This window comes from Mus caroli, chromosome 2 (assembly GCF_900094665.2).
Source record: "Mus caroli chromosome 2, CAROLI_EIJ_v1.1, whole genome shotgun sequence".
NCBI classification, from domain to species: Eukaryota; Metazoa; Chordata; class Mammalia; order Rodentia; family Muridae; genus Mus; species Mus caroli.
Window position 1 is genome coordinate 127,962,130 of NC_034571.1, and position 21,649 is coordinate 127,983,778.

The 21,649-nt window shown below is 40.6% G+C and overlaps 1 protein-coding gene across 2 annotated transcripts in view; it reads left to right on the plus strand.

The window, feature by feature from the left end:
• Positions 1-21,649, plus strand: part of Plcb1 (phospholipase C beta 1) — a 673,173-nt gene that overhangs the window by 518,332 nt on the left and 133,192 nt on the right. For both annotated transcript variants that reach the window (XM_021181191.2, XM_029472272.1), the window contains exons 13-19: positions 1,209-1,293; positions 4,227-4,404; positions 8,931-8,998; positions 11,936-12,032; positions 14,037-14,121; positions 15,858-15,982; positions 19,059-19,213. In XM_021181191.2, coding sequence (XP_021036850.1) covers positions 1,209-1,293; positions 4,227-4,404; positions 8,931-8,998; positions 11,936-12,032; positions 14,037-14,121; positions 15,858-15,982; positions 19,059-19,213 — 793 coding nt within the window. The remainder of the gene's footprint in view (positions 1-1,208; positions 1,294-4,226; positions 4,405-8,930; positions 8,999-11,935; positions 12,033-14,036; positions 14,122-15,857; positions 15,983-19,058; positions 19,214-21,649) is intronic.

A 21,649-nucleotide genomic window follows, 5' to 3' on the forward strand; every position in this document is an offset into this window, starting at 1 on the left:
AACAGCATCTTTACAAGGGCTGGAGGTACAGTTTCTGGGCTAGCCGCAGACCAGGCGTCTCCTCTCCATGAGATCACTTTATATACCTCTCGCTTGTGTAGTTCTTCAAAGGTGTTTGCAACTGTTACTCTGTTGTATCTTCTCAGCATCCTTTGTCCTCAAAGGATCCAAAAGCAGTTAAAATCCTTCTCCTTGTACAGTTTCAAAGCAGTTCAGAGCTAGAAGCTCACCTCAGAAAACCCTGAACTCTAGCTCCTGTCAGACCAGTTTCCTCCTGGCAGCCACCTGGGTTACTACCTGCGTTGCTCTACTCTTTCTGCACAGAAAAGTTGCTGACAAGCAAATCTGAGCATAGAGGTTTGTGTATGCCTGTCATCCTGTCACCTAGGATATTGAGGCAGGGCGTTCTCAACCATCAGGCCACCCTAGACTGCACAGTGAGGCCATGTCTCAAAGCACAGGGAAGAAAAGAGTTGGAGACAGCCTTTGCCAACCCTGCTGTATCCTTCCAGCATCCCCCGTGTGCTTGTGCGTGCTCACACACACACACACACACACACACACACACACACACACACACTTGTGCATGGTTTCCTAGACATATGAAGCTCCCTCTCTCCATCTATTCTCCTCTCTTTCTTTCTCACTCTTCTTTCCCCTCTTTATTCCTTATAAATAATCAGTTTCTGCTTTCTGTTGCTGTGATACATTTTATCCAAGAATTTACATGGAGCCACTAAAATATTCCAACCCCAGGAGCCTTGCAGTTGACATAGAACCAGGCAATCTAACAAAAGGAACAAAGTTTTTTTTTTTAATTTTTAATTTTTTTATTACGTATTTTCCTCAATTACATTTCCAATGCTATCCCAAAAGTCCCCCATACCCTCCCCCCCACTTCCCTACACACCCATTCCCATTTTTTTGGCCCTGGCGAGGAACAAAGTTTTTAACTCTAGAAATCTCATGAATCTGGAGACAGGGAAATGATGTGTTATGTCCTTGTCTGGGTTGTGTATGGTGACCTTAAAAATAGCCCCGCACAGCCACCCTGCATCCTGCCCGTGTGTGAGTGTGTGGGTACTTGTGATGTGTAGGAAAGAGTTTCATAACAATGGAAACTGATTCTGACTGACTTCTTTCTATGCTAATAATACAAAGGACACCTCTCTGAATAAACCCCATAATTTCTTTCTTTTTGCTCTTAGCCCGAAGCAACAAGCCAAGATGGCCGAGTATTGCCGATTAATCTTTGGTGATGCCCTCCTTATGGAACCACTGGAAAAATACCCAGTAAGTAGCTGTGCTCTGCTCCCTTGAAGGAGAACATTTATTAGTTACAGCTGGGGAGATATGTCCTCTCTGTAGATATATGATCAGCGAGATCTGAGCTGACTGGTGTCAGAAAATATGTGTCTGTTTCCTTTTCTTTATCCAAACTTATCCCTCCTCTGCTCAAAGTGACACCATTAGTGTTTGTGAACAAATGTCTGTTTACCCCCAAATAAGTTACTGAGGACAAGCCAAAGTAGTAACTCCACCAAAGTCTAATTTGGTGCCAGGGGGTTACTTACAGGAATTTAGATGAAAGGTTGTTGACAGTGGTGTGAATAACTCATAGGTAACTACATAATCCAAAAGCCCACTTCAGCATGGGCATCAACTCATGAATTCTACATCCCTGGTGCTCCCTGCCTGACAAGCCAGCAGCTAGACCGGTTGAACAGTCCTCTCCCGATTCACACCCCACCCCACCCCAAGCAGTCCATACTGCTGGTATAATTGGGGAAAGAGGCCTTGAGAAGCTTGTAGGTTTCAGGAACTTCCTAAGTGTGTGAGATTTGTTTACTTCCCTTACTTCCAGAACATCATCAGCCTCCCTCTTTCCCTCTAGGAGAGAATGTTTCAGTTGTCAGTCGAGATTACAAAGTCCTCAGCAATGAGAGTCAGCTCATAAAAGATAGTCCAAGAGGAGATAGCACTCTTGTAAATACCACCACCTCCCCTCACCCCGCAATGGATCTTTGTCACACCCTTTGGAAGTAAATGCAAAATGTGGCAATACTGGTTCCTAAGCCTGTTTCTGCCACCTGCTGTCCACCACCTACATTTACCTTTGAGAAAACACTCAACTTCAGTTGCATCCATGAACCGATGAAATGCCCCAACTCTCCCCATGGGTATCCAGCAAAGAGTAAATAGTCACTAAATAATATTTAAGCCTCTCCCTTATTGCTTATTTTTCCTTTAAACAAGATATTGGGGAGCTGAGTAAATCTGATTCCCTAATGGACAGTTGTGAGAGCCCTGCCCAGGGTGTCTGGCTGCTTGAACAGAGGATTGTCGGCCAAGCAGCCCCTTGTTAGCAGCCAGCTGGCCTGCCCTTATGGCAGCCTGACAGCCCTGAACATTATATGCCTGCCTTGAGGGAGCTTTTCTGCAACTGCAGCTTCTTGCTGCCAAAGCAAAACTCCAGCTCCATGTAGCATGATTCTAGCTACCTCTGTGTTAAACAGCAGGCACCAGACTTCTCCCCATCACCAGCCTCAGCGACCTCTGAACAGCCATATTCACCCAAGGCAGAGGGGAGCACAGTTCCTGGTGGCCCAGCAGAAATTTGTGGTTAGCACAAGCACAGTACTTAATTGCTGTGGGGATTCTGCAATGCAATGGGTTTCTGGACACACCTGCCACGCCCCCTTCACCACTGTAGAATGGAAGCAATCTGTTTAGCTGTGACTCCACAGAGAGATGGCCTTCGGTGCTGCCCCCTGGTGTTGCAGCATGAGCAGTCCATAAGACAATTCTCTAGCCTGCTGTTCTCTTAAGGCTGAACTAGGGATAGGAAGAGGAGCTGGTAGGAGCAGCAGCAGAGTAGCATCAGAGGAATGACACTGGGATTCTAAACAGAGACCAAGGTCAGGAACAAAGGTGCTAGAAGAATAATGAACTGTAAAGAACAGGAAAGGGAAACTGGGCCGTATTTAATAGAAACCGTTACAAAGAAAGCTAAGCCTTAAGTTCCCAGGATAGAGACCTATAATACTAGGATTTTAGGAGCTTGGGGTCCTTACACCCTAAGCTCTTTCAGGAGATAGAGCACAAGCCTTGCTGCTGATCACTGCTGCAGGAAGCAGAGGATAATGACAGCTGCCCAGTTCCAGACTACTGGTGGCTAAAGCTCAGACTGAAAGCCTGTCACCATATCACCATACATCTTTAGCTTCTTAAGCCTAGAGCAGTAGAAGCCTGGCTCTCTATGCTTGAAACTACATAAGACATTGAGCATACGAACTCCAGGTCCCAGGCTCAGGTCCTCAAGGGGGCCCAGCTTAGAACAAGGGAAGATCTTCTCTTCATCTCCCTGGGACTCCTGAGTAAGAGGACCCTGCCCAGAGGATGGGTAGCAGCCCCATCCCTGTTCATAAAGGCAAAGACCAGCCAGAACCTAAAGTAACCGCTTCTTCCTGGACACTTTGGCCCAGTATCTGCATATTTTCAAGTGAGTTCATACTGGTCCCCAGACTCATGGCAAGCAAAGGATAGAGGGGCCAGCTTGTGGGACTTCAAAGGCCTCTCTAAAAATAAGCCTGTCTTGTGTCTTGCACATGCTCCCTGATATAGTAACTTATAACCTTCTCATGGGAAATTGATTTCCCAGTATATGGACAAACTTGCAACCGTGAAGTAAGGATCAGTAAGACAGCTCAGGTCTAGGGGCAAGAGGAAAATCTGAAATTATGTCTGATTTGGCTAATGCTCAAAGCCCACCCGAAACCAACGCAAGATGTTGCTGTCCCTAACACTTTGTCTGAAACAGTGACTTATTTGGAAACTTTTACCCAGCTTTAACAATTCTTTCTGTCCAATGTCTGGCCTTTTCCCAAAGACTCAAGTCAGAGATGATTTATGTATCTGCAGTAAAATGATTGGACTTGCAGGGCCCATCAGAAAATGCCTGAGAGTCCAAGGTCAGACCGTTAACTCTACCTGTACATTTCCGTGGCCTCATTTTTTTGTAGTTTCATTGTGGAAAATGAGTTAGGTCATTTAAAAGCATCTTTTATTAAAAAAAAAATGCAGGGCACAATTAGAATGCTTTCATGAGCTATGTTGAATATAGTAGATGCTAATCTAGAGGCTGTGCTATCCAAAGCAGTGGGCTTAGAGAGGCCTTCCTGGAAGGAAGGACAGTATTTTTAAAGGCTGTGCTTTCTTTTAAATAGCTGGAATCTGGGGTACCTCTTCCAAGCCCTATGGATTTAATGTATAAAATCTTGGTGAAAAACAAGAAGAAGTCGCACAAGTCGTCAGAGGGAAGTGGTAAAAAGAAGCTGTCTGAGCAGGCTTCCAACACCTACAGCGACTCCTCCAGCGTGTTCGAGCCTTCATCTCCAGGAGCTGGTGAGGGGCTGCCAGGCTCAGGATGGGTGGATTCTCAGATCTGCTGCTATGAAATGGGCCTAGAAGGGCTTTCAGCTTTCAGCTTTCGATTTTTGGATGGTTTATCTTGTGTTGCTTTTCGATGACACTCTTAACCACAAGTTCTGTAGGTCAAAGGTTCCTGAGAAAGCTTCTAGAATAAACCAAAGGTGTCAGTCAGGCTGAGTTACTTTCGGGAAGCTCTTAGGAAGGATTTTTCTGTGATTTTTCAAGTCCTAGAGGTCACTCACACCCACCAGCTCACAGGTCCCCCTCCCTCCAGCTTCCAAGCTAGTCATGTTGTTGTATCTCTATAGTCCTTCCTCTGTGGTCACTTTACTCTCTGGCCACCACTTGAAACTGTTGTCAGCTCATAGCCTCAAGCTATCGGTTAGGCCCACTGAGAGAGTTCAAGGCAGTCTCCTGCCTCAGCCTGATGTCAGATAAGGAGTCAGCTCATCTTTGGGTAGGTATTACACTGGCTTTCACATGAGGCAAATCTGCTTTACAGCAGAGTCTTGCTTCTAAACTTCATCATCGACCACATCAGCAGAAGGGAAGACAAGAGATTGTCAGACTTCTAATGCAATCGTTGATGGGTTCTGGGCTTTGTAGTTCTCCCATGTGTTATAGAGCACTTAAAAAAAAAAAGAGTGAAGTGACAAATGACTTGTATTGTTTATGAAAGGGATTGGCATTTTTTTTTCTTTCACATTAGTTTGAAACAAATTCAAAGGCCATTGGATTTCTTTGGGTTCTTTGCCATTGAGCCTAATTTATTCCCCCTTACCCAGAATCCTGACAATTGCAGAGATACAGAGACAGAGAGAGACAGAGAGAGACAGAGGGAGACAGAGACACACACACAGAGAGAGAGAGAGAGAGAGAGAGAGAGAGAGAGAGAGAGAGAGAGAAAGAGAGATGGAGAGAGAACAGAGGACAGGAGGATAGAGGAAGAAAGCCAGGAAAGGAAAAGGGGAATGGAAAGACAGAATAAAGATACTTAATATATCAACCAAAGCTAAACACATGCACTTCCCCTGCCCAGTTCTATTCCTAGGGAGAGAGCTAACAAGAAATGGGTAGTGAATTTATCAAGAGATGGAAAAATTGCTATAAGCAATATTATTAAAAATATCCAAACACTGGCAGCAAGCAATCCATCAGCTGATTGCAAATCATGGTTTAGTCATACAAAGGAATAATGTATACAATGAGGGCGATTTACAGCTATCCACAGAAGCATAACTGACTGTGAACACAGTAGCCAGAAAAAAAAAAAAAAGTAGTTATTACCTAGCGCCATCTGCATGAGTATAAAAGCAAACAAAACCAAGATGAGCTGTCAGAAGTCAGGGTAACCGCTAGCCTTAGACAGAACTAGACGGAAACCTGGTTTCTTCTGGACTCTGGACCAGACTTCCGAACCAGTCTATTTTCTTTATTTTTTGAAAATCCATGTATTGCTCATATGTCATGCATTTTCCCATGCCTATCACACATAAATTAAAAGATTTTTAAACAATTGGAATGTTAAAATATAAAGTGGGGCAATCAGAACATGAGCGTGGCCAGCTTAGTTGGTTGCTTGCTTGCTTGTCTGGTTGGGGATTTGGGTCTGTCTTGTTTGAGCCTCTACTGTGCTCTGACCTTTCACAGACTAGGCAAGTGTCCTACCTCTCAGCTGAGCATGTCACACCTGCAAGCCCTGACTAGGCCTGGTTTACCTTTTGTCTTATTGTCTATCTCACTTGTCAACTGCTCTTATTATTTAAATTGACACCCTAAGGTGCAGACAGTGTATATAAGTCTCTCAGAAGGTCTATTCCCCTCCATGGTTCACAGATAAGGTGTTTTTTTTTTTTCAAATGTCATGACATCATTCTGATTTCCTTTTGAAAATTTTTTCTCAGTATGATGTAAGGATGATCGATCATCAGGAGTCTCTTCCTTTCCAACCTGTCCCTATGTGCCTTCCTTTGCACGTGGGTGCTTGTGGGTATTTGCGCCATCTGCTTTTATCTAATCCCATTTCTCTCTCCCATTAACCAGATACATAACTCTAATAATAATGATTTCTACAGGCAGTGAACACAATTGCTTAATACAGAGAAAAAGCAGCAATCTGTTAGCAATTCTGTAGGTTCCCTAAGCTAGCTGGGAGTAGGTAGTGTGCAATTGGTATTTATTGCCATGTAGTTTTGGAGTCTTTAATATGTAAGTAGGCCCTGGAATAAAGAGTCCTGATAATTTATCATTTGGTTTGTGGATGTTCCCAGTACCAGGAACAAACACATAACATGGATCTTATTTTAAAGCTAAGTCAGTCTGTTGCCTGGATGCCTCTTCTGGGAGCCAACCCTTAGCCAGCACACTTTCCAGAATGAACGAGGGTCAAGTAAGATACCACTTTTGGGTGTAGTTAGTGTTGCTTTTTAAAAGGGTATTATTTTTTATGGTTCAAATAGATTTCTCCAGGGTCCTCTCAAAGTCTTATAAGAGAAGCCCCTTAAGTATGTACAGCCTCTGTGGTGACTTAATACATAAAAGACAGATCAGTATGGTTTTTTTATTTGTTAAGCTTGCCAAAGGAGAAAAAAACAGGTATTTGCTTTCACAGTAGAGGCAGACAAAGTCTTTTTCTTCCTCACACAACCCAAGATACAGCCTGAACATGTCTTTGAAATGGTGATTGGACAATTGTTTTGTTACATGAATCATTTTGTAGAATGTTCCAGCAATCATCTTTTCATGTTGCTTGATTAAAGAACACATCCTTCATTAAAAACAATAATAATACAAAGAAGTACTTCAGGAAATAAAATGAATATGAAGTATTAAGTAGCAACCTCCTAAAACAACGCATCTGTTATATAGCAGGGTGCATTTTTATGCAAGTATATTGGGTTCGGATAATTATTAAGTCAGCACCATTAAGGACTTCTGTGGCCCTTTGTAACAGGCCGGCCACAGCTATTGGTCACAGAAGTCTTTCTCCTCTACAGATGTTTGGTGCCTACTTTCCTCACTACCATCCAGTAATTGATTGACCTCTGTCCCTCACATGAAAACACAGACTTGCTTCTTGGAAGGCAGTGCTGTGGGCACTGTGTCATCCATGCTGCAGAGTGTGGCCAGCTTTTTAGAAGGCTCCTCTGGGAGCAGGTACCAGGCAGCCAGTGCTGCCTCAGCAATGAGCTCATCCTGCCATCTACTGGAATATTTGTGTTATTGCAGTGGAAAAAACTGAAGGAGGGGAGGGTGATTGAAAGAAAACCAACTGTGGCTGCTTTCCTTTTCCCTTGAAAATATTTTTACACGATTGAAAGAGTTTGAAGTATAGGGGAATTTAGTACTTAATACTAATATGGATATTTTGAATAAATTATCCATCTAGGCTGAAGGGTAGAATCAACCAATTGAAATGACTGGCTAAATGTGACGCTAAAATAAGTCAGATTAACATAGATTTTTAAGTGTAGTGATTTTAAAGCTTAATTTTCTATTTTTATTGCTTTTCAATGTTTTTCTTCTTGCAAGAGATTATTTCATCTTGCCCTTTAAAAAAAAGAATGATATCATTTAAAAAAATCTTTACTGGTTCCGTGAGAATTCCCTACAAAATAGTGCTTACCCCCAACAATTCCCAGATCCACTCTCCTTTCTCCATCCTTCCACCGGGGTGTTCCATTTCTTTGTTTGTTTTAAATTCTTCAGTACCAATTTGTGCTGCTCAAATATTCTTGCATGTGCAGCCTTCTGCTGGAACACGATAAACTTACCAGGGGATTAAACTCTTATAGAAAACAGACTGTCTGTCTTCCAGAAGTTATTAATTGCCAATAGCTCCTCCTTTAAGGGGGATACTTCATGCTCCCCTCCCTTCCCCATGTTTAGATTTTTGTCTGGCTGTCACAGCTACTGTGAGTTCACAAGACACTGTAGTTATCCACTGTCTCAGGCTCTCACATTCTTAGAGCTGAAGAATGGTGTCATGTTTATGACTGTGGATTATTTAGGTATTATGATTGACCTGCACTTGGCAGTTCTCAAGACTTTGTGTGGGCTACCATTTCCCCGCAGTTCCTTATTTCATTCATAAACTTCTTCTTCAACTTCTGTGAAGTCCTTTTATTGGAGAAGGTTGGTCCCTGAGTCCCTGAGCAGTGTGCTGGCCAAGGGTTACTTCAAAGGGGCATGACTGAGGACTGGACAGAAAAACAAATGAAAGCAGGGTTTGTCTCTGTTACGGTCATGGAGATTGACATCCACGAGAGAACATGTACATTATAGTAAGAAGCACAGAGAGAAATTTCGTCTAAATGTCAAGTTAAGTCTCTGTTACTAAGAAAATGTAAATCTTTGGGGAAAGAAAACAGCAATAACTTTAAAAGAAGCAGAATGTCAGCCTTCCGAGTGCATGCCCTGAACAAAGTTGGCAGTGTGCTTTTGCGAATTCTTTGAACTTTCAAATACTGAAATTGTGAACTGTGATTAAAATTTGACAGGGGAAGCAGATACAGAGAGTGATGACGATGACGACGACGATGACTGTAAAAAGTCTTCCATGGATGAGGTGGGTTACGGATAGCTTACGATTCTCTTCTGCCATCTAGTGGGCAAAAGAAATAACCACAGGACATTGGATTGCCAACTCCATTTCCCCGCCCTCCCCAGGCAATTAAATGATTTGTCCAATGGTCTGAAATCCAGAGAGAGTATAGGGTTTGCAGGAGTGTTCAGAAATGTGACAGTGATTCCACTGTCTTGATTTTGTATCAACCAAAATGATGTGTTGATATTAGCTCTCCAAAGGATGCTGCCAGCTCAAAGTAATAATTGCCCAGAACTCAAACAAATCAGCGATAGTTCAATGAGGACTGAAGGATTTTCTTTCACTCAATATCACAAAACTTATACTGTCTCTGCATTGAAATATGTTCCTAGAGTCTTTGGCTCTGTACTGGCAGCCCTTATAGTAAACAAAAGTAACTCTTCTTCGGTTTTAAAATATTCATTTGCTTACTGAGCTGTTTGCTAACTTGGTTATGTGACAGGATGCTATCATTAGGCAGCCCCGTCTGACCTGACTTAACTTTGTAGCTCAGGCTAGCCTCAAACTTAAAATCCTCCTGCTTCAATATCTAGAATGCTTGGAGCACCGATTTGTATTAACTACAGGTAGATCAATAAGCATTTTATTGTTTGGTTGGTTGGTTGGTTGGTTGGTTGTTTGGTTGTTTGATTTTGAGACAGGATTTCTCTGTGCAGCCCTGACTGTCCCAGAACTAGCTCTGTAGAGCGAGGTTGGCTTGAAACTCTACCTGCCTCTGCCTCCTAAGTGCTGGGTTTAAATGTGTGTACTACGACTGCCCAGCTTAATAAACTATTCTTATTTGGCATCCTTTTCCTTATGAATGAGTCTCACTGGGTAGCCTAGGATGGTCTCAAACTCCAGGAGTAAAGCAGTCTCTTCATCTCAGCCTCCATGTAGCTGAAACCACACCTCTGAAACACGGTGTCCAGCTTAGTTTAAAATATGCTTTTTATGTCCCCACTAAATTTCCTCTTGATTTCCAAGACGGGCACTGCTGTAATAACTGAGGCTCCATCTGTCTGAGAGTGGCTTCAGGGTACACTTGGATCATTCCAGAATTGTCTATTTTTAAATGAGTATTTCCCAGTTGGCATTTAACCAGAATATTTCTCCTAGAGTTTTTACAAAGAAACCTCATCTCTATGCATTTTTCTCTGCTAAACTAAAAAATGAGAAAATATTAGACCCATCTCTAGAGGCCAGTCTTGTGCAAGTAAGGACTACGGGTTTCCTTTATTAAAACTCATATTATAGCATATGTAATTGCAGATAGCATCTAAATTAATGTAAGATCTCACTATTTGCCAGGCACAGTTCCAAGCTCACTCCTCCCCCTTTCTTTCTTCTTTCCTCCCCCAACACCCTCTTTTTTGAGACAAGGTTTTCTCTGTGTAACCCTGGCTGTCCTATAACTCGATTTGTAGACCAGACTCAAACTCAGAGATCTGTCCGCCTGCCTCTATCTCCTAGAGCTGGGATTAAAGGCAAGCACTACCACACCCAGTTTTTTTAATCCTACTTGTAATAATTATAAAACTTGACATGCTATAGGGCTGATTTACGTTTCTAATTTTGCAGGTGATTAAACAGCAGGTAATTTACTTGTCCATAGTGGAGCAGCTTCTGACCAGCAGGCTTTGGATTTAATATCAGATGGTTTTGTTCTGGGACCTAAGCCGCTACACTGCTGCCATACAGCACACCTTTACACACAGGAACCAATGACGGAGGGGGAATGTTTACCACAAACTAGAGGAATTGTTTGCAGAGCCCAACTCTCCTTACACAAGGCACCTTTGTTTAATTATCTCTTTTTCAGGTCATACAGTGTTTACCTACATGATAACCGTTACTGTCAAATGAGTTCTTTATTTACTGACTGTAGACTTCCTCTGTGCTCTCTGCTATACAGGACAGCAGATCCTGTGGGCATCACCTTATTAACACAGATTTTCATTCCTGATACCTGGTGTATCAGAAGAGGGCTGAGTCCCTCCATCCCTATAAAACAATGCATCTCAATGTTCTTAATGCAATGACCCTTTTATACAGTTGATCATGTGGCAACCCCCAACCATAAAATTATTTTTGGTACTACTTCATAACTATAATTTTGCTACTCTTATGAATCTTAATGTAAATATCTGCATTTTCTGATGCTCTTAGGTGACCCCTGTGAAAAGGTCAGTTGACCACAAAGGTGTTGCAACTCACAGGTTGATAACCACCCTGCCATCTCTCACATTCATAAAATAGCCATACAGTGAGCATTCATAATCTGAAAATCTAGAGCTGGGCGTGGTGGCACACACCTTTAATCCCAGCACTTGGGAGGCAGAGGCAGGCGGATTTCTGAGTTTGAGGCCAGCCTGGTCTACAAAGTGAGTTCCAGGACAGCCAGGGCTATACAGAGAGACCCTGTCTCGAAAAAAACAAACAAAGAAACAAACAAAAACAAAAAAGAAGAAGAAGGAAATCTAGAGTCTAAAGTGCCCAAAACATCAAAACTTTGAAAGGCTGAGCTGACACTCCACATGGAAAATTCTACACCATGATTTTTTAAAAAATTGTAATGTACTGGTTTCAATACTCAGCATTAGAAAAAAATTAAGCAGCGAGTATAACATGCCAGTGAGTTTTCAGTGAATTTTTTGGTTAGACTTAGGTCTTGTCCCCAAAGTATCTATTATATTTAAACAAACACTGCAAACACTACAAATTTCAAACTCTAAAACATATGCGCCACCGGGTGTTTGTGATGAGGACTGGCCTGCCTTGCATCCCTCCCCGAGGTAGATATCTATGAAGTTCTCTTCAGAAGGAAAGGATTTTCTACTCCATTTTCCTGAGAAGCTAACCCTGCATAGTGTAAGGCTGACTCTGAAAATGTTTATTATTTTTTACTTTTGCTTCCAGGGGACTGCTGGCAGTGAAGCCATGGCCACAGAAGAGATGTCTAACCTGGTGAACTATATTCAGCCTGTCAAGTTTGAGTCCTTTGAAATTTCAAAAAGTAAGACTTCCTGCAGAAAAATCTCTAGTGTAGTGTATAAACAGGAAGTAATCAGAATTTGTTAGGAGTGTTCTGTTCTGGACATCTTGGATATTTGCCTGGATTGCACATCTTAATATTACAGAAAAATAACTACTTTAACACTTCAAAGATATAATTATATTTAATACATTAGAAAAGCATATGATAATATTACATGATATTCCGCCACATATTTGGATACTGGAAAGATATTGTCCAACTGATCGAGAATTTCACATTTCTCTTTGTCTTGCTACAACCCCCATGGGATCACTAGTGAGATGGTGATAATGTTAACCATCCAAGCATGACAGAAGGGAAGCAGGAACAACTTGGACAAGCTTGATACCTCAAAATAGAACCAACCCACCCGGGTTCCATTTGTCCAGCTCATATCATGTACTTATGTGACTAGGTGACTATGTGACTTGGTGACTCAATTCATATCACTCTTAGTTTTCCCTTCACCTAACTATGGATCCATATTAAATTTTTTTAAAAAGTCATTTTTCTGTTACCTAGTAGGGGAAAACCCTTTTATGGAAGTGCCACATATACACATACACATACATACTATACACATTCATATACGGTAAGATAATATCAGAACAAAGAGGCTCCTCTAGGTGTCCTAGCTGCTTAACTGAAATTCTGGTGAAATACAACAGCCTCATTTTAAAAAATGCAGATATACCAACTTTAAGCTTCTATGTGGCATCATTATTTATATTTATGCACTTCTGCTCTGAGTTGCTTAGTAGCACTTGGCGTCTGGCTAAGGAAAGGAACTTAAATTTCACTGTAGCTCATACATAAAGATGAGCATTTTCTGATACCATAATTGCCAATTCTTGTTCCCTGAAGCGGTTCAATGTAAGCATCCTAATGGAGTGGATTTCCTGCCATTTAGCTTCACTTTCTATGGTTCTGCTGTGCAAAGAGGTCCTAGAGGCACTTCCAGGCAGAGTGGTGAGGACTGGATATTCTGGGGAACCCAGTGATGCTGTGGACATTTAAACACCTTCTCCTCTGGTTTCTCTCACTTCATCACACTAGAAATCTCATTGATCGTATTTTATCCATCCTAAAGACTTAATTTTAATTAAAAGTCCTGATTAAAATAATTAGTTGCATGAAAGTAAATTAACAATGAACCAAAAATAAAGGATTTGGGGTTTCTGGAAAGTAAATTAGGTGAGTGGGCAATGGACAGATGGATCAGGAGGAGAGAATATGGTTCATGTTTTGAAAGTGAGAGAGGAAAAGACAGACAAACATCCCAATGATCATCAGCTTTCAAAATGTAGAGCTGTTTCCTGACTATGTGAACACATGCCTGAGTGCAGGGCATAGTCACTAACAAGATCAGTCTTTCTAAACTGAGGTCACTTTGTTTTGCCCCTGCCCCTCTTGAGGCTTAAAGTCCACTTCAGCATGTTTTCCTAACAAGCAGGTAGTCAAGAATGCCAAGTTCTCTGACACACTCACCTCTTTGGCTGTTTGTTGTCATCTACCATGAAAACAAGGCTCACAGACTCCCAACTTCTCCAAGGACTGCCCTCCTTTCACAGATCTAATTCTGATGCCACACTAGCTGTGACTTTAAGAGTTAGCAGTATGACATAAATAACATGCAGTGTCAGCAGGGACATCCCCACAGCACCTTCGGCAGATACCCCAAGAAGCCAAGCTGGAGGGATTTAGAACAAGACCATTTCCTTGTCATATTACACCTGTTAATTAATTCATTCATGCCCTACAAAACCATCAGTCTTTCTCACCCTAGCTATGAATACTTGAAGAGGAAATTTGCAAGACTCAACTTTTACTGCTAGTAAATGGTTTATCTATAAAAGTCTTACTATGCATTACTATGCAGTTCCTACCTTCTAAGTCACTGAACATTTGTTTATTTCCTTTAGAGTATTATCATTTATAATACTGAATTTTATATCTTGCCCTGTTTGTTGTTGTTGAACTCAGAAAGAAATAAAAGCTTTGAAATGTCTTCCTTCGTGGAAACCAAAGGACTTGAACAACTTACAAAGTCTCCTGTGGAATTTGTAGAGTATCCTTGATTTGATGAATGACTGCTGAACTCACCTGTTTAATTCATGGTTTGTTTGTTTGTTTGTTTGTTTGTTTGATAAGAGAGATGAATAGAATGGATTCCATCTACAGCCCAAGTCTCAGGTGTCACAATGTGGTAGCCTGGTCTATAGAGAGACAAACTGGCTTTAGGATAGCAGAGGTCCTGGCTACAACGCTTCCTCAAGCCATCAACCTCTGACTCTGAGTTCTTTGGCAATTTGCTTAATTTTTATTTTACTCATCTTTAAACAGAGGTAACTCTACTAACATTACAATTTGCTATTTGATTGGGTACAATATATGTAACACAAGTGTATATACTTAATACACTTGTCTAGGTATGCTCTCTAGGTTTATAAATATGTATGAATAATGATAACAATTGTATGTATGCATAGCCATAAACCTGGATGAGCATCTTACATACATGCAACTTATATTCAATTAAAAAGGAATGGAAACAATGATCATAATGATATAAATGTAAATTATGTTAATGGTGGTTTCTAGTTTTATGTTATTTCCTATGAATGAAAATCAAAGAAGTCTACATCTTACCTTTCATAAATTAATGTTACTACCCTAAAGAGATCTATTTCATGACATAATTCCTAGAATAAAATTCCTTTACATCTCATCAGTGTATCTGAGAATATAGCTTAGTCAAGCATGAAGGCTTGAATTTGAGCTCAGGGCTCATGTTTTTAGAAAGCTGGGTATGGTGACTTACATTTATAATTGCAGTAGGGTAGGGACAGAAGAATCCCTGTGGCTTAGTGGCCAGATAATCTAGCCTACTTGGGCAAGCTGTAGGCCTGTGAGAGACCCTGGCTCATAAAACCAAGGGGTAACATCCAAGGTTGACCTCCTGTATAACCTTAAACATAAATGTGCACCTGTACACATTCATACACACACACACACACACACACACACACACATACACACACACTCACCAGTGAGAGAAGAGGCAACAAATGTAAACTCTACACTTAAAGTCATACTAGTGATATTCTTTCCTCTTCCTTAATTCTCCAAGGAATCCTGTGACAAAGGAATTGTTCAGTTACTGTAATGCTCAGGAAACTGAGAACAGAAAGGTGAATTAACTTACACAAGATCATATGGCCAACAAGTTTTAATGTTAAGACCCGAATTAGTGTTGCACCAACTTCAGCCTTGCTTCCTTCATAAGAGCAAGTCCATCATGTTATCAAGATAGAGCAGTGTTCAGTGGCTACAAGGTTATTAGGATGGAAACAGCTAAAATGTGAAACAGGGTCAGAGATTTCTGTGTTCTATTTACATCATCAATCATAAGGACTGCCATAGTCTTGGCAAATAGCATTCACAGAGAATGTAAAGAAAAAGAGGGAAGAGCATTCACAAACAGCTTCAGGATTTGCACTGTCTACTACTGCCACACAGTACCATCCTGTTGTCACTACAACTTCAGCTATTACTGTGCAATCACAGACTTTGACACAAGTCGTTCTTGCTGTCCCAGTCTGTGGTATCCACAGGTTTCCCAGAAGCAATACGGTTTCTAAGAATACATATATTCTAGTAACTCATTCTGTGCATATCTCACCCATCGATTCCATGAGATCATTAATATCTACTTCGTTTCCCCAGTGAGAGATAAGAAAGTAGCATAATAGAATATAATAGATAACTCTGAAATTGTATTCACTACTTAACATGATGGTCCAGATACAACAAGATGCAACTTAGCAGGATATATCCCAAGGGAACACGTGTGGATTCATCCAACTACATGCCTCAACTCTTCTGGAATGCTGGCTGTCAGATGGTGGCGCTCAACTTCCAGACAGTGGGTAAGTAACACAGAGCTCACTGCCATTGCCTCATAGCCCAAGTGTCTGCAAGCCATTACCATGGAAACTAGGGGGAGGAAAAGAAAGCCAGATTTGACTGGAAAAAATAAATTTTAATGAAGGAAAATCAAAGAAAAGGAAAAAGACTGAAATTTGATAATTGAGAGTTGGTCTTTAATAATTTATGAAAAGGGTTTTGTATCTGGATTTCATGCTATTTTCCTACAGTCATATGTGTACTGACACACACATAAACCTGCACGTATGCACACACACACACACAGCCATGTACGCAAAGATGTACCTACACATACACAAGCAGACAGAAGCAGAAAAGAAGAAATCTTCCAAAAATAATGAGGCCACTAAGAAGTTCAACACTTCCCTTGGTAATTGTGTGTGTGTGTTTGTATGTGAGTGTGTGTGTGTGTGTGTCTGTGTGTGTGTGTGTGTGTGTGTGTGTACACTGACACACAGACATGCTTCTTCACATAGTTCCCTATTAAGAGGCAATGTACACAAGTGCATATACTGAAATATGCTACAGAAAATAGAATTTTGATATTACATGTATTTCTATATGTTGAGGAAGCATGCACACACATGAAGAGTGTGGGTGGGAGTTAGAAGAAATTTTGTGGGGCTAGTTTCCCTCCCCCTGGAGATTGAATCATACCCTCACAGGGCACAGCAAGCAACTTGACCTGCTCATCCATCTCACAGCCAGAAAACTTGAGTTCTAGTAGCTGCTTGTTAAGCATTTTCCACAATCCACTCAAAACCTCATTTCAGTCACTAACTAAGAATGTTTTTCTACTATTTACCAATGTTCTGAGACATGAGGTGGCTCAGATACCTTGGCCAAATGCTATCCTTAAATAACAGGAACAACAAAGGCAGATAACATCCATCTTCCACTGTTCTAGCTACATCTCTTTGACTATTGTCTAGGTTGAACACTTCACGTGCTCCTTCATCTTTATTGTTTTGCTTCCTTAAGCTGCCCAGTCCCACAGCAGGCTGACCTGCAAGTCCTCCTCACTGCAGGAGTGTGCTAACAGAGTCAGCATATTGTCTTTTTTAGAACTAGAAAAAGTTTCACTTCATGAAGCATGGTACCTTCTGTCTTGTGCATTCTTTAGATGATAATACCTTCCACACCAACACCAAGTCCATATTTATTCTCCTGTCTGTCTCCGTTTTCAACTCTTCAAATTTTTATTTTTCATCAAATATTTGTATAATTTCAACATGAAAAGTCTTTTCATATATTTAATGTTAAACTCACCTTTTCTGTGGTGTTGGTGACACGAGGAACAAGATGCTAACGATGCCAACTATGTGGGACCCCATCACTTTCTCCACTCTATAGACTCTTCTTTATTTGGAACAAAAGCCTCTAAACCATCCAGGTTTGACTCTGGGGTATAGTCTCTTGAGGTCAGTTCCTTCAAGAACCTAAAGAGTTATCCCACTGAGCTAAAATTGTATCCTAACAGATGTGACTCATTTTGTTAATTTGGATCAGTGGATCACTTTCTATATTCTACTAAAATATCTGCCTGCCTCCATGGACACAGTTACCCAGGCTTCCATTTTGTTTTAGAAGCCCTAAAATCTTGGAAGAGTATCTGTGTATGCACATGTGTGTATGCACATGTATGCATGTGTGTCGGTGTGTGAGTCTGTGTATATATAAGCACCCACATGGAGGTTAGAGGACACCTTTGATGAGCCATCTCTCTCTATCATGTGAGTCCTGGGGATGGAATTCGATTTCTCTGACTTGATAGCAAGTGCTCCTTATCGCCTGAGCCATCTCACTGGCACTAATACTTTTCTTCCTGTTACTGTGTCCAATTGGCACTGTTTAACAATGCAGTTTCCTGAGCAACAGTGACTGTTTTAAGGATGAGAGGTCTGCTGTTTGCTTAAGTTACCTTGTCTAATTTTGGTGTCATAATCATAATAGTTTAATAAAGCAATAGAGAAATTTTAATTTATTTTCTCTGCTTCAAAAAGTGTTACATAGAACTCTGAATTTAAAAAAAAAAAAAACCTGTAATTACCTCTTTGCTGGCCTCATTAATACAAATAAATCACTTCACGGCTGGTTTGGAACAGCCAGACACTTCCTCGGTGCCTTAGGAATTTAAAATCTTGGTTCTGCTTTTTATTTTTATTTATTTATAATTTTTTTGTGCTGTGAATCAAATCTAGCTTTGATCTGATCCAGGATTTGGCACATACTAAGTAAATACTTCACCACTGAGATCCCAGGCTCTAAACTCTGTTATGATTTTTAGTCTCAGCAATTATAATAAATTTAGGGATTTATTTAGTGCACTGACTGTTAAGAAGACTTTGGCCAATAACCCTTGTCCACTTGAAAAGAGTCTTGGACAATTCATACTGGTTGTAATTAATCACAGAAATGCACATTTAAATGTCTTCCTATAAATTAACAAATAACTAAAGCACCCCTAATAGTGAGTTATATAAAAACCAGTCCTCAATAAATCTATTAAAATGGCTTATGTGAATTAAATTAATTTCAACTCTCTGGAGAGCATTTTAACAAGATTTACCTAAGCAGTAACAGCATTTTGACTCAACAATTTCCTTTACTTCTAGCAAAACCATTGCAAAGTTTTCAAAAAAAATTGTTATGACAGCCACTAAAACAATTATGTAAAATTCTGAAAATTCACTAGAAACTTAGATGTGTCCAAAGAATGGACTTGTTAAAAATCATTAACTCAAATATAAGTATTCAATGGAAATTTATACAGCTGTTAAAATTAAGGACAAAAAAATACTTTTTAAAATGACTATAATGTTTATAAAAATGTATTTGAATCAAAAAAGGTAACCCGATTATAAGCCAACCTGTTGGCAGTATTCTCTCTGACTTTGGGGATTGTAGGTCATTTTATTTTTTGTGTCTCCAAATTATTATAATGTCTATTTCTTGGTACAGGCATGAACAGTGGGGGAAGTGGGCTAAATTATTATACAGTCTTATTTTACAATTTCTAAGCACAAATGCACTCACCTGTGTGGTTTTGGCCATCAGATCTAGCTATGCAGATAAACATGGGCATGTATGAGTACAATGGGAAGAGTGGCTATAGGCTGAAGCCAGAGTTCATGAGGAGGCCGGACAAGCATTTTGATCCATTTACTGAAGGAATCGTAGATGGGATAGTGGCCAACACTTTATCTGTTAAGGTACGTATACGCACATCCTTACCACCCCTGGTCCCCACCCCTATGCTCGACACCCAAGTCCCAAATGCATCCCCGAGAAGAGGCTGAAGTATCACTTATTCTGCATAAAGAAGGATCTCTGTCATTAAAAACTTATGAGCTAGGAAGGCTCCTTCATACATCTTTCCTTTTAAGGATCAAACACTCATTAGAAATTTCCCCCAGACAACATAGAAATAAAGGAGCTGAGTCTCATTCTTAGGATGAGGATAAATGGAGCTTAAGAAATAGATGAAGTGGCCACTTCCCAGAGGCAAATCTCTCTGAGTGCAAGCATCCCACAGAGAAACGGACAGGGAAGCCAGCTGTCCGTCGGAACATCTTCCAGTCTTCCCTTCCCCAGGTCTCACCAATTCTAATTATTAAATATTAAACAAAAGCTGTCAGGTTACCATAGTATGGTTTATAATCTACCAGAGTATTCAAGGATGTAAAAATATTTCAATAATCTTAAAGGGTTGTTTTCTTCACTATGTATCCTATCCTAAAAATGAATTCCAAATATTCTTAATTCAGTCTTTGAAATAGATGTGAGAAGAGACTTTTTTAGCTGTCAAGAAGTATTTTAATGCCATGAGAGGGCTCCATTTTTATAAAGAACTTCCCCATGAATTCTGGAAGCATGTGGTTGTTGAAAGTGTTATAAAAAGTAAAAGTGTACTTTTTAAAGTCTCATTTATTTTGTGTTTCCATGAATATCTGTATGACTAATAAACTTTCAAAGCTAAATGTAAATGCATTTTCAGATTGACCTTAACAAAGTCATGTGAAAAACTTGTTCACACAATCCTCTGACAGTTTAATATCTAACCCAAACACTCCAGAAAAACACACACACACACACACCAGGGCCTTGCACCTGCTAAGCAAGTATTCTACCATTGATTTACATCTCAAGTGCTTAGTCTTTGAGAGAGAGTCTCGCTGTGTAGCCCAGGCTTGCCTTGGAGCTGCAATTCCTACAGTGCAACCTACAGTGCTAGGATGACAGGTCTCTACCTTCAAATTCAGCATTTCCTGTCAGTCCCTAATTCTCCTAAAAGTGAGCCACTTTATATTAAAGTTTCAAAATGTAATTATATCTTTAGAAGTTATTTAAAACCACAAATTATAGAGTGAACTATGCAAAAACAGTGCTGTCTAAATGTATTTGAGAATCTGTTTTCAGCAAATGATGTTTAATTCCTGTCAAGAACAGTTAAAACACACTCTTGAGATACACTACACAGCATGCAGTGACAGAATACTAATTTTAAGCATTCCTGTCAATTGTTGTTCTAGCTGACTCAGTCTAGCAGTAGCTTGATCTTTTTCAGATCTATCATACTTCCCATGTGTCTTTTTGTTTATTGATTTTCTGTTGAAACTTTTTCTCCAACAGTGGAAACAGTTATAAAACTATGACACAGATACAGAAAAGTTGGGGTGAAGGAGAAATAGTTAAGAGCCCAACGAAAAATTTACTCTGTAGTTTCTGTCCAATATGTAGGCCACTGCATAGAGTTCCACCTGCCTCCCTCATCACGCTTAGCCTGGAGTCCGGTTCCTGTTGGCTCTGTGATTCCTCTGTGTGGGTCTTCTGGCTGGGATTTTACAGTTTCTTTACAGTTTCAGATCTACAAGCTATTATGCTGATATACTGTCCCACTGGACTAGCAATAGAACACTGAGGCTTGGGGACATTGTACTTTAGGGCATGAGCCCTACAATTTCATCAAACAACATGAGCTCCCCAAACTTCAGGGCATATGAATTCCTTGCAGGACTCACTTCACTGGAAATTTTTTTTTACAATTTTTATATTATATATTTTCTTCATTTACAATTCAAATGCAATTCCAAAAGTCCCCTATACCCTCCCCCTACCCTGCTCCCCAACCCACCCACTCCTGCTTCCTGGCCCTGGCATTTCCCTGTATTGAGGCATATAATCTTTGCAAGACCAAGGGCCTCTCCTCCCAATGATGGCCAATTAGGCCATCTTCTGCTACATATGCAGCTAGAGACACGAGCTCATGAGGTACTGGTTAGTTCATATAGCTGTTCCTCCTATAGGGTTACAGAACCCTTCAGCTCCTTGGATACTTTCTCTAGGTCCTCCATTGGGGGCCCTGTGTTCCATCCAAAAGATGACTGTGAGCATCCACTTCTGTATTTGCCAGGCACTGGCATAGCCTCACAAGAGACAGATATATCAGGATCATGTCAGCAAAATCTTTCTGGCATGTGCAATAGTGTCTGTGTTTGGTGGTTGATTATGGTATGGATCCCCGGATGGGACAGTCTCTGCATAGTCACTGGAAAGTTTTAAAGCCTTCCAGGAGGTAAAACCCAAGTTCAACAGCGGTGATTGATTGCAGGTGTGGACTCACCAAGCTCATCATTGCCTTTCCTCCT